Below are 12543 nucleotides of genomic sequence, written 5' to 3'. Positions count from 1 at the left end.
AAAGTTTACAGTAGCATAAATATTGTTTTTTATATTAACAAATTTGTATGTGAAATTATGAACATTACCAAGTCCACATCTATGTCACACGTTTTCACACGCTTTTTGACATGTCATGACATGATTTCCCATTGTCAGAGGTTGGCAAGTATGTTTAATATATGGACCATAATTTGCTATTGGGCTCGTTTCCTATAACTATAGAAAAGTGATAAAAATATGTATTACTGTAAGAAAAGTTGTAACTACATCTAAAGATGCCTTTATTTTTATCAACATACAAGTGTATGCTACTCTTCCCTAGAAACAAAATTGAAATTAACAAATTTCAAAGATTATACGACCGTATTTTTGTGTCGTTTCTCGCGTCACTTTTTGCTTCCGAAGTGCATAACGCTGACTGATTTATAGATAATCGTCACCGTCAAATTCGTAACTTTTGCTTTCAAATAATAAAGAACATCGACCAATAAGAATAGTCAGAAGAAAATGCCGAGAACTATAAGTATTTCTGTAGCAGGTGTAAGAACACTAGCGTTACTTTGGTTTCCAATTTCGTAACGCAAATTTTAGATGATGTAATCTGCTTTGTTGTAATAGAATTCTTTATAACAATATGCAAATATGAACTCTCGGGAGATGTTCAAACAGGTAAATCAGAGATGATTTACATTCTAGTTTTGTTCTTCGTAATAATTAAGTTAGAAAATGACGTTATCATTATGCGTTACATTTCAAACGAAACAGAAGTCCAGTTATTTCCTTTTTTTTATTAAAATTGTTTTTGTCGTTAAGTTCTAATCATTTCCGGTCATACGTGAAACATGTGACTAACATGTGATCACACCCTTATGGCCGGATGTAATACTAGGTCTAAACATTGTTTTTGTTTCCAACGGGATGTTAGCAAACATAATCTGTAGACTTGTTTCGTCTTGTTTAAAAAAGGAAAATACAATTTTCAAAGAGATTTCGCCGGGGGTCTATTATTTTTCCTATGTGCATAATGTTACATACGATCTTGTGTGAAAATAAATGCCCAATGACTTGACAAAATCGATTTCAGATTTGACAGACGTTATAACACACTTTGTTTCCTGATAACGATGTAAAGTGTCCTTGGAAAATTCAATAGACATTACGTCTCTTATCATTGTGCCGATGCTAGTTGGATTGATTTTGCTTCAGCAGTAAATATTACTGGATATTTTAGGTGAATAAAGATAATTTAATAAAAAATACATGTTTATATACCGTTACACTTGGAATGTACAAAGTTGGTATCTTTGTCACAATTTTTAATTATTTTTTTTTATTCATGTTCTGCAAACACTTTTCAGAAACGCAATAAACTTGTCAAAGGAGAAGTAAACTTTTACCATGCATGACTTGAAAGGAAGTACTTTATTGATTTTAGCCCACTAAAGTAGGTTAAAATGTGGAAACCATGTAGATGGTGTACAGGTCACAAATATCACATGGTGCCTATTTTAAAGATTTTAATTCCAAGTTAAAAGTTTTTTTCTTTACTGGATTTAAAGAATTTTACATTGCCAATGATTTGGAATAAATTGTATATAACTGGAATTTCAAAACCAAATATGAATACATTTTTTTGGCTAAAACATCAAGATACAACGATCATGGTATCCTGTATCAATGAAGAAAATATGGAAATTTCTGAATAAATTGTACTAATTGTTTTCAAAACAAGCACATATTTAGGAGTTTTATAATACTGTTACATTTAAGATGGATTTTAAGAAGAAGTATACTGTTCAGATTATTTTAAGCAGATTTTGCAATAAAATTAAACTAAAAAAATGCTTTCGGTTTCGTATGGTTTCCTGTCGCGTTTAAAAAAACTTTAATTTAACATTGAAAATAGATTTTAAATATTAACATGAAGCAAGTAACACTAGTAATGGTGTTCATTTATGTCTTTTGAAATATATTGTGCAAAATAAAGAAAATAAAGATTGGTTTCCTGTTTGGTTTCCTGTCACGTAAACGGTGAATCAAAATGTATTATTTTTTTCTTGAAAAACTCAATTGTTCCATTAATACTATTTTAACACCAACACAACCCACAGAATAAAAGTTAAAGTTTTAGAACTTATAAAAAAGGATACAAAAAGAAACCAAAGGCCGAATACCAAATTATGGTCCATATATATTAATCATATGTAAGGTTAATCATTAATACATGTGTTTATACATGTATAAGGCATGTGACACAATCAAAAGCAGAGATTTCTTTTTCATTTTCATAAATGTCTTTCATTTTGTTTCAAATTCCTAAACTTTCATACAAGTCTACAAAGTCTACTGTAAACAAGATTACAAGACTGACCTCATTTCAATAATAATTTGAACCCCTGCAACACCTTAGAAGTAACATTAGTTTAAGGTTTAATCTAATTGCACTTTAAGGTAAAGACCAATGGCACTAATTTGATGAACGAGAAAGTATTATAAACATTATATTGCAGCCTATGAGAATGATGAGGTTCATAATCATTATAATAAATATACATGTAGGAACTTGTGATTTAATATGTAACCTAATTATGAGACTCTCACACTTAAGACTGTATAATTCAATCTCTCTTGGTTGTGATACATGTATATCCCTCAATTTTTTTCTTTTAAACAGATTGTTTTCTCTTTTCAAATTGTGTATATCATAAACATTTTTTTCTATAGTTTTAATAGTTAAATACAAATTCCAACTACCTCTCCCTCTTCCTCTGACTGGTTTTTGTTGAGCAGTGGTTTCAGGTCTTCCTGTTCCAACTTTATATGGCAAGGTGCTGTTGTATTGTTGTGGTGTTTCTACAATGGCTTGTCTTTGGTCATACTGCATAGACCAACCATCTGGGGGTCTGTTTTGTGGACTTAAAGTTCTTTCTTCTGGTTTGTGTCCTCTTTTTCTCCAATTGCCTTCAGGTGCTTTCATATGTACGGGCAAAACTCTCCACTCTCCACCTTGAAATTCTTTAAGTAAAACACATTCAGGAATAGAATATAAAAGTTCTTTAATAGACACAAAGCCAAGTCTATTAAATGAAAACATTGAACCAAAGCGCTTCGAATAAGCAGTATCTAAATGAGTTAATGGTAAGCCATTGGAATAAGATCTAAATAATTCTGAGATGTTGTCTTTTATATAACGTGGCAAAGAAGGTGTAACTTTATATTGCTGTCTTCTAGGAGGTGGCCCTCTCCTCATTGTGGCATATTTGTTTTTGTTTGGAATTTTTTGTTTAGACACAAGTTTTGCAATGTGGCGGGTTGTGTCATCTGGGATAACTTCAAGACACATCATTCCCTTTCTATAAGTAATATGTAAAACATCTGTCATGTCTCTTAACAGGTCTTCAAGATTGGAGTACCCAAGTTCCCTAAAGGGAATAGGTTTGTCCATGAACTGATGAAAATCTCTCCTTAGCTCATCAATTGTCAGGGCTGCAGGACTTGACATCAATAAGGCCCTAATCTCCTTTGCAATTTCATGCCTTTTATTTGCAATGTCAGTCATGTTGAGTGTTTATTTTCAGTTCTTTCGCGCCAGCCTATCAAAAATATTTCCTGCAAACTTCCATGTGGTTGTAGAAAAATTATGTCCTACTGGTTCCCACACTGAAATGCAAAAATTTACTGATTTAGGACTAAAATTATAATAGGATTTTATTTTAAATGCAAAATTTCAAGTAGATGATATTAGTTATTGAATAAATAAATCTTAATTTAAGTCGGTGACCTTGTTTTATATGTTCATTTCTGTACACTAGGAATGGAAATCTTTATTTTAGCAATTATGATCTGGTTTACTGTTTTAAAAATGTTTTCTTTCCCTATCGTTACTTTCCTCGATTTTGGTATGTACGGGTAACAACACAACTTATACAATGACAACATCGGGAAGAACTGTGATAAATGCATTTCGATTTACATTACTACGATGTCTGAATGAATTGAAGAGAAGAAAATTACATCCACGTGAATGCGTTCCACATCATGAAAATACATCAAAATTTTCCAGGTGTGCAATTGATTATCATAAATAAGGGTAGCATTAAAGTTAGAAAATACAATAAAACAACTGTTGGTGTTGGCCATGGGCTACTGTATTTTCATAAACTATATTAAAGGAACAAACTGTTTTGCTGCTAAGCTAATAGTTATTTACGACAACGTTGAGTCGCTTAGAATTGACAAATTTCAATATACCAAACAACGATTAGAATAAAAAAATTATACTTATAGTATTTGACAAAAAAATAAATGAATAAAATCAAATATAAAGCGACACAATCAATCCCAATTGGAAGTCTTATATACATTTCTTGTCTGTAATTTTCAACTTCATCCGTGTGGAACTTGACTGAACAAAAAGACGCCAATGTGAAATATAAACATGGGATTTTGAAAAATCATAGCAAATATTCGTTTTTATCACCATTTTCTTTGTTATGTTGTGTCACACACTATATATATGTAGTTTTATAATGGCAATAAAGATTTGAATTGAATTAAACCAACACTATGTGATAGAAAAAAAATTAAGCTTTTAAATTGTATGTCAATGTCAATGTCACATCTAACACAAGTAGTTATTTAACCCTTACCAGAATATGGTGTGTTGGTGTATTTATGGACGCACTACTTAAAATTTTCAAAATGTTTCGAAATAAAATCATTTACATTGTACCAATAACATTACGCATTCGTAATTTAGACCAAACTGTAGGAAAATATTCCTTCTTTAAAATGATATCTCATTTTCTCGCTTTGTTCTACTTTTTAATATTTTGACATAATAATGAAATTCAAAACTGAAATTTTTAAAAATCATAGAAAATTCAGAAATGTTACCAGAAACTTTAAACAAGTGCAAAATACTAGAATAAGGTTCCGGCTTCATAATGATATCAACTTATTTTGTATTGCACTTTGTAGTTGCTGAGTTTTTAGAAAAAATCAAAACACTGTATTTTTAGCTCACCTGGCCCTAAGGGCCAAGTGAGCTTTTCTCATCACTTTGCATCCGTCGTCCTTGAAGGCTTCTTCGTCGTTGTCTGTTAACTTTTACAAAAATCTTCTCCTGCTGAATCTAAACATGTACATGTACTTATAATTTTTATTATGGGCCCAGTTTTCAAGTTGGTCTAAATCAGGGTCCAAAATTAAACTTTGTTTGGTCATGTTGGTATCAACAAAAATTGAATACTTGAGGTTCTTTGATATGCTGAATCTAAACCTGTATTTATATTTTTGATTATAGGCCCAGTTTTCAAGTTGGTCCAAATTGCAGTCCAAAATTAAACTTTGTTTGATTTCAACAAAAATTGTCTTTTTTGTGGTTCTTTGATATGCTGAATCTAACCATGTATTTAGACTTTGAATATTGGACCATAATAGGTAATGTCCAATTTAAAATTTAAAGTTTTTAAGTTTAAGTTCTTACACCACATTCATTATGTGTCAGAAACCTGTGGTGTGTCAACTATTTAATCACAATCCAAATTCAGAGCTGTATCAAGCTTGAATGTTGTGTCCATACTTGCCCCAATGTTCAGGGTTCAAACTCTGCAGTGGTATAAAGCTGAGCCCTTACGGAGCATCTGGTTTTTATTATGGGCCCAGTTTTCAAGTTGGTCCAAATCATGGTCCAAAATTAAACTTTGTTTGATATAAAAAAAAATTGAATCCTTGGGTTTTTTTGATATGCTGAATCTAAACCTGTATTTAGATTTTGATTATAGGCCCAGTTTTCAAATTGGTCCAAATTGTGGTCCAAAATTAAACTTTGTTTGATTACAACAAAAATTGTATATATGGGGTTCTTTGATATATGCTTAATCTAACCATGTATTTAGAATTTTGATGTGTGGGCCCGGTTATCAGATTGGTCCACATTGAGGTCTAAAGGGTCCAAAATTGAACTTTATTTGATTTCATCAAAAATTGAATTCTTGGGGTTCTTTGATATGCTGAATCTAACCATGTATTTAGATTTTGGATATTGGACCATAATAGGTAGTGTCCAACTTAAAGTTTTTAAGTTTAAGTTCTTAGACCACATTCATTATGTGTCAGAAACCTGTGTTGTGTCAACTATTTAATCACAATCCAAATTCAGAGCTGTATCAAGCTTGAATGTTGTGTCCATACTTGCCCCAATGTTCAGGGTTCGAACTCTGCGGTCGTATAAAGCTGCACCCTGCGGAGCATCTGGTTTTATTTACATTTTTGTATTTTTCTTCTACCCAATTTTTTTCTTGCGCTGTTTTTGTTTTGTTTTACAAGATGTCGCTTTTTTTTTTGTATATATATACGCTTTCAAACTGACCCTGTTTAGCCAACACTTTTCTTTGAAAGAGTTATCCCCCCAAACGCTGTTTTTCTTGTTATTAGATCTTCTTCACAACTGTAAAAGAAAGCAATAGATTTATTTTTCCAAAGGGCTCATTATTTCCATATAGGACATGAAAGATGTAACATTTTACTTTGACCTAAGCTATCTGGAGAAGCTATATGAGAATTATTCCTCTTTATGCATTTGATATAAGTGATGCCTTTCTAACTGATAAACCATAAGTTATAGAGACCTAGGATCCAATCATCATTTGATTTGAGGTCCTAGGTCCAAAAAAGAGAAAATTAGGTCAAGGTTAGAGGTCAATTGAAATACTGACCATATCTTGATGGAAAGATTTGTTTTTTAGAATAAAGGAAAGGGTGTAAGTGAAAAAAAAATTGGAAAGGGGGGAGGGAGGGGGTGACATAGTTTTCCATTTCAGATTTCAGAAATTAAAAAACAAATTCTCTAAAAAAAAAAATTTTGGGGGGTTATTATATATTCAACAGCATAGTGTATTGTACAAAAGCAAAAAAAACCGGGGTAAATTTTTTTTTTGGGTGGTGGGGTTGGTGGGAGGGAAAGGTTAATTCGCAACATCATAGTGTATTTTACAAATGCAAAAATATAAATATAAATTCAAATCATATAACCAATTTGAAGTTCTTTGACTACAGTCATTATGTGTCAGAAACCTATTATGTGTCAAAAATTTATTTACAATCCAAATTCAAACCTGTATCAAGCAAGAATATTGTGTCCATTTTGGCCCCAACTTTTCAGGGTTGGACATCTTCGGTTGTATCCATCTGCACTCAGCGAAGCAATAAATTGCCTGTATACATTGTATCTCTACTAGCATATAACCTACATGTATTATGTATTTCAATATTCAGATACAGCTCAGTGCAGGTAGTTGAGTTCTAAATTCATACAAAATTTCATCAAAATCTGATAAATAGCCTAATAACATGTAGGTGTATTTTGTCTTTAAAGAGCAAAGGCAGATTTAGGGTCAGGGCCAGGGTGTCCAGGCCCCCTGTATGGAGCTATATTTATGTAAATAAACCTATTTTTCAAGACGTTTCGGCCAGTGGCCTTCTTCAGTTCTTTATTTTTCCTCTCAACTACATGGCTGACATTTTGTTTAAAAGTATGTTCCCTATTGGAATTTTGAAAACAAGGAGCTATATTTATGGTTAAAGCAGACTTTTTACCTGTTCATTGTTTTAACAGAATGTTCATCTGCAACAATATAAATGAAAGTAAAATTAAGAATCAACTTTATATTATTATATTAGCACTAGTACTACTGAAGTAAAAAAATTGAATTATTCCTTCAATACAAAATTAGTAGTTTTATGATAAATCAAGCTAATTTCTCTTGTAGACATCAGATGTTAATCATGTATTGCCTTTATGATGTATGATACATGTATATATTTATGAAATGACTGTTTCTGCAAAATCTCAGAAGTTTTTACAAAGAATTATAGAGTAACACATGCAACAAACATCCTTGAAACATCTACATTGACTAAGGGAGCTACCATTTGATTTTTATGAGAGGGCTAGGATGAAATTTGAAAAAAATAGGCAGGACAGGAGTTTTGAGTAAAATAAAAGGCAGGATAAACTAAAAAAAAAAGGCAGGACCGAACAGAGTGAAAAATAAAAAGGCAGGTCAGAGATTACAGCTAAAAAAAATGCAGGACAAAATTTTTCATCCTAGCCCCCCCCCCATAAAAATCAAATGGTAGCTCCCTAAGACAATACATTTATCATGTTTATAATGTGTACAGATAATACATTGCTATAGATTAAAGATAAAAAGATGCTCATGAAAAGATACATTGTAAAGATTTCTCAAAGACAATTTAAAAATGAATTAGACAGTCACACTATCTATTTTTAACTTATCTTCAAGCGTCACAGATGAGTCTTTTGTAGACGAAACGCAGGTCTGACGTAAACACAAAATTTCAATTCTGGTTTCTCTGACAAAAATGTATGATGAGTTAATTTACATAATCTGTAGATGTTATCCGGGTTTGTTGCTGACTATCCTTTTGGGTATAACTGTGCTGACAGCACTTGCCAAATTGTACCCTGTTCTAACCAGAAAACATTAAAAAACATACCTGGTTTTAGATACGCTCAGAAAATGTATAGCCTGTTCTAGATCGTATGAAATAGATGCTGCTAGACTATATTTTAAACAGTTAAATAAGTGTTCCTGTTCTAGAAAAAGACACTGTTCTCACCAGCAGGGCTCAAAGAACTTTTGATCGAAGTGACCCTGTTCTAACCAGCAGAACATGAAAAAGGGATCCTATTTTAACCATCCGGAAATGAAAAAGCAACCCTGTCTTGCGGCATACTCCTACCACTAAAAATATAGGAAGTAACCCCACCGGGAGATGTACGTATGTAATCCTTGAGTTAGCATTTAAAAATGTCATTTTAAAATTATTGTTTCTTTTACAGAACCAGTTCCTTGTCAACAATTGTTTCTTCTTTTGGCTTAATTGGTGTATCAAGATGTTTCCTTGGATTTTCAAGCAAAACAGAAGAAGACCCTATTGTTATGAGTATAAAACGGGCAAAACTGGCAGCCATGCGAAATGAAAATCAAGCTGCAGAAAGAATTTATCATGAGGCTCTATATGACATAGAGAATAAATTCAAAAGCAAAGAAATGGAGAGAGAAGAATACTTTAATGCAAAAGTGACGGTATATGACGATTTGGCCAATATAGCTTTAAATCAACGACAATTCTCAAAAGCTGAGGTTTTATATAAAGAAACAATGAAAGCTTGCCTTCAAAAGGGAATGGAAAAAACAAGCAATGCTTTTGTTGAAATAACCATTAAATTAGGAAGTCTGTATGCAATGACAAAAAAATACGAAATGGCAGAGATGGGATATCGAGAAGCAGTTAAAATTATGGAAGTGAAGGTCAAGGAAAATCCAGAGTCTGACAACAATACATATGCCTTGCTTGGTCTTGCTCTAGAAAGTTATGGCCGATTCTTAATGTATCATAAAGAATTGGCAGAAGCCCAACCATTACTTGTTAGATCAGAAAGTATAGCTAGAAGAGTTTTAGGAGAAGAACACCCACAAAGAATTGTTCTTTTAAATGACATTGCTACTGTACAAATTATGCAAAACAATCTAAAAGAAGCAGAGTCAACATTATTTCAAGCTGTTGAAGTTGGGACTGCATCAAATGTGCCAGAACTTCCAGCGCTTTATTCAAATTTAGGAGCAATATATCTAAGGACTTCAAAATTAAATGATGCAGAGAAAAATTGTGGGATAGCACTGAAAAAAGCAAAAGAAAACAAAAATAAACATGCTCAGGGACAAGCTGAATACTGTTTGCAAAGAATTTTAGAAGAGAGGAAAAAAGGTGTACAATCAGCTGAATAAGTTTGAAGAATTTATATATTTATTTATTATAGATAAAGTGATTTGAATAAAATACAAATAGAAATGCTAACAGAATTGTTTAAACCAGTGGGATGTTCAACCACTTGTCTGATCTCTGGAAGCCCAATTCATTGCCTACAATGTTGGAGTGACCCCTTGTCAAGTATGCAAGTAGACCCAAGGTGACAACAAAGGCTCTGTAGAGCCTCTTGTTTATAATTATGTTCACTGTATTCTAACCTGACAAGTTAATGTTTCTTAATATTAAGTTTATGCTGTGTTACTCTCAACAATCTAAACATTTCTGTCACTGTCAGATTAATCTGCAGATGTTTTCAAGGTTAAGACAAAACTTGCAATCACCCCTGTGTTCTTTTCGCCATGTCAGCCATGCTGTTGGCAGTTCAAATGAGCAGACATATAAATACCTAAACTACATTGTACTTACAAAAAGGATGATTGTGGGAAAGTTTGGTTCAAATTGGCCTTGAAGTTTCAGAGAAGAAGATTTAGTAAAAGTTCATGAAAAATGTATGCCAAGTAAAGAAAATTGCTGACTTGGCATTTTGATCTAGGTGAGATTAAATTTTGATTCATTGGAATTAAAGAGAATGTTTATCAAAGGTTGATATAACAGCCCCAAACCAATTGAAAACTTCTTAAGGCCCTAGAAGTTGGTATCACTTGGAGCTAATTTCCTAATGTATGTAGAGCAAGACTTCTGGTACATTCTCCATTTCCATTCTCAATTTTATTTTGGTTAGCTTGTTTGTTTTGTATGAACTAGTATATTATATACATGTATTTGTAATCATGATATTGGTAATTGCGATGATGTCCAACCAAATTCAAACATTATATACTTTTTCACATTTTTGGTCTTTTGGAAAATGTTGTTTGTGCTGTTTTTAGACCCTTCTACAACGAAATTTGTTTTACATTCACACGTATAAAATTGCTCCTATATCTTTAACAACAAGTGTCCCACATATTAAAAAAAAAACATTTCAGAAAAGTCCAAGAACAGTACGTATTTAACAGAGGGGCGGAAAGGGGGGTACCTTTCTCCTTTCTCCCGCCCCTCCTCTCCTTTTTCCCAACCCCTTTCTCTTGTCTTCGACCCTGCATCATGAAAAAATAGTCTACAGGATGCTAATTTTTAAAGAAATCGATCAAATGTCTTGTTTCTATGGTTCGTCCACGTCTTGTCCTCTTTCAAGATAGAAGTGTTATTTCTTCTGCTTCAAGAACCTCTATTACTTTTTCACTGACTGTGAAGCTGTCTGTTTGCGTTGAATTTGTAACTCTGATGCATCACGCAATTTCCCGATGATTTTTTTAAAGTATAAATCCAAACTATATAGAAATGCAGGATAATGTGTTAAAATACGGGGAATTTTTTAACACTATTAGTGCAATTTCGTAAAGAAACCAATTCGTTTAAAATGGTTGCCAAAAAACGCTGCTTGCAAAAAAGAAAAAGAAAATTCTTTTGGAATATAATACAGATATAATTTATCAAAAATACATAGTACTAGCAGTCGTTGAAAATCAGGCAGAAAATGATTTTTAGAATTAAAGCTATTTTGGCGCACAACTTTCCCTGTATGTTCCAAGTGTAAGCATTTTTTGAAATATTACTGGACTGTACAGAAAATATGGTTCCGGAAGCTTGTAAGCAATAGATTGCCAATACTGTAATCGTATATAGTTATTATTGGCTTTTTGTAAAATCAATCTCATCCCAAGTATTCTCCCTGCATAGGCTAACGTGATCAACAAAATGCATATAAATGACTGAACTAGATTTAAGACAACACCTAGTTCAAATAAAAGTAAAATGGATTTTTTTGTATGTTTCTGTATATATGGAATTACAAACATAAAGTAGGTTTATTTTCGGATGACATATAAAAGTTAATTTCCTATGTTTAACATGCCTTTTTAGTCCCTTTTTACAAAGTTAAATACACCGGCATGTATAAACACGTTTATAGATTTTATCATGATTAATAATTAAAACTTACATGTAATATAATAAGGTTTTACGAACATTACAATGACACAATATCAATATTTTGCTGTTCTAGAACGGTTTACAGTAATTGTAATAATAATAAGCATCCAATATTTCCAATTTAATCTTGAGAATAATGAAGGGAATTGAATAAACCCCAATAAAATAGATACGAATGATACGAAAGGGACATCGAACTCATAAGTCGAAAATAATCTGACATGGCTAAAAATAGAAAAGACAACAATACACAAATCACAGCATAGAAAACCAAACACTGTGCAACACGAACCCCACCAAAAACTGGAGGTGATCTTGGTACTTAGGAATGGTAAGCAGATCTTGTTCCACACGCGCTCTTGCTTATGTTAGTATAAACCCCGGTGATATAACTTATTCAGTAGGTCATATTTAGGGAAAAGGGGACTATTCCAATAGAGATACACCAGCGTCATATACGAATGTATAAAATGTTGCAAAATTTTCAAACCACACAAGGCATATATTGGCTTAATTGTTCGTAATTGGCGCAATGTTTATGAATTTCGTTCTTGAAACTATTCAGTTTCGCATTTGACAGACTAGACATTCAAACTGTGATGTTTCGAGCGCCACTGATGAATATTCTATACGCGCTCCTGGAGTACAAAATTATAATCCAGAAGTCTTTGACGAGTTTCTGATACAGAGAAGAGAGATGTCAAAGATACCAAAGAGTTTTTCCCA

General features: G+C 32.4%; 2 protein-coding genes across 2 annotated transcripts in view; one reads left to right on the top strand and one right to left on the bottom strand.

Moving 5' to 3' along the window:
- Window positions 1-3631, bottom strand: part of LOC139512219 (tudor domain-containing protein 5-like) — a 49744-nt gene extending 46113 nt beyond the window's left edge. The window contains exon 1 of the mRNA XM_071299657.1: window positions 2737-3631. Within this exon, the coding sequence (XP_071155758.1) occupies window positions 2737-3541 (805 nt within the window). The 5' untranslated portion in view covers window positions 3542-3631. The remainder of the gene's footprint in view (window positions 1-2736) is intronic.
- A 214-nt stretch (window positions 3632-3845) lies between these two features.
- Window positions 3846-9867, top strand: LOC139512217 (tetratricopeptide repeat protein 19, mitochondrial-like). The gene is made up of 2 exons (XM_071299656.1): window positions 3846-4045; window positions 8852-9867. Exons 1-2 carry the CDS (start codon window positions 3912-3914, stop codon window positions 9798-9800), a joined length of 1083 nt encoding a protein of 360 aa, XP_071155757.1. The 5' UTR covers window positions 3846-3911; the 3' UTR covers window positions 9801-9867.
- The last annotated feature ends 2676 nt before the right edge of the window (window positions 9868-12543 follow it).

Source organism: Mytilus edulis, chromosome 2 (genome assembly GCF_963676685.1).
Source record: "Mytilus edulis chromosome 2, xbMytEdul2.2, whole genome shotgun sequence".
Lineage (NCBI taxonomy): Eukaryota > Metazoa > Mollusca > Bivalvia > Mytilida > Mytilidae > Mytilus > Mytilus edulis.
This window is presented reverse-complemented; position numbering and strand designations above follow the sequence as displayed.

Excerpts from the sequence above, each read along its gene's own strand:
- LOC139512217 (XM_071299656.1), top strand. The coding sequence starts at position 3,912 with ATGACAACATCGGGAAGAACTGTGATAAATGCATTTCGATTTACATTA. Across the intron at positions 4,046-8,851 it reads AATACATCAAAATTTTCCAG|AACCAGTTCCTTGTCAACAA; the intron begins GTGTGCAATTGA and ends TTTCTTTTACAG.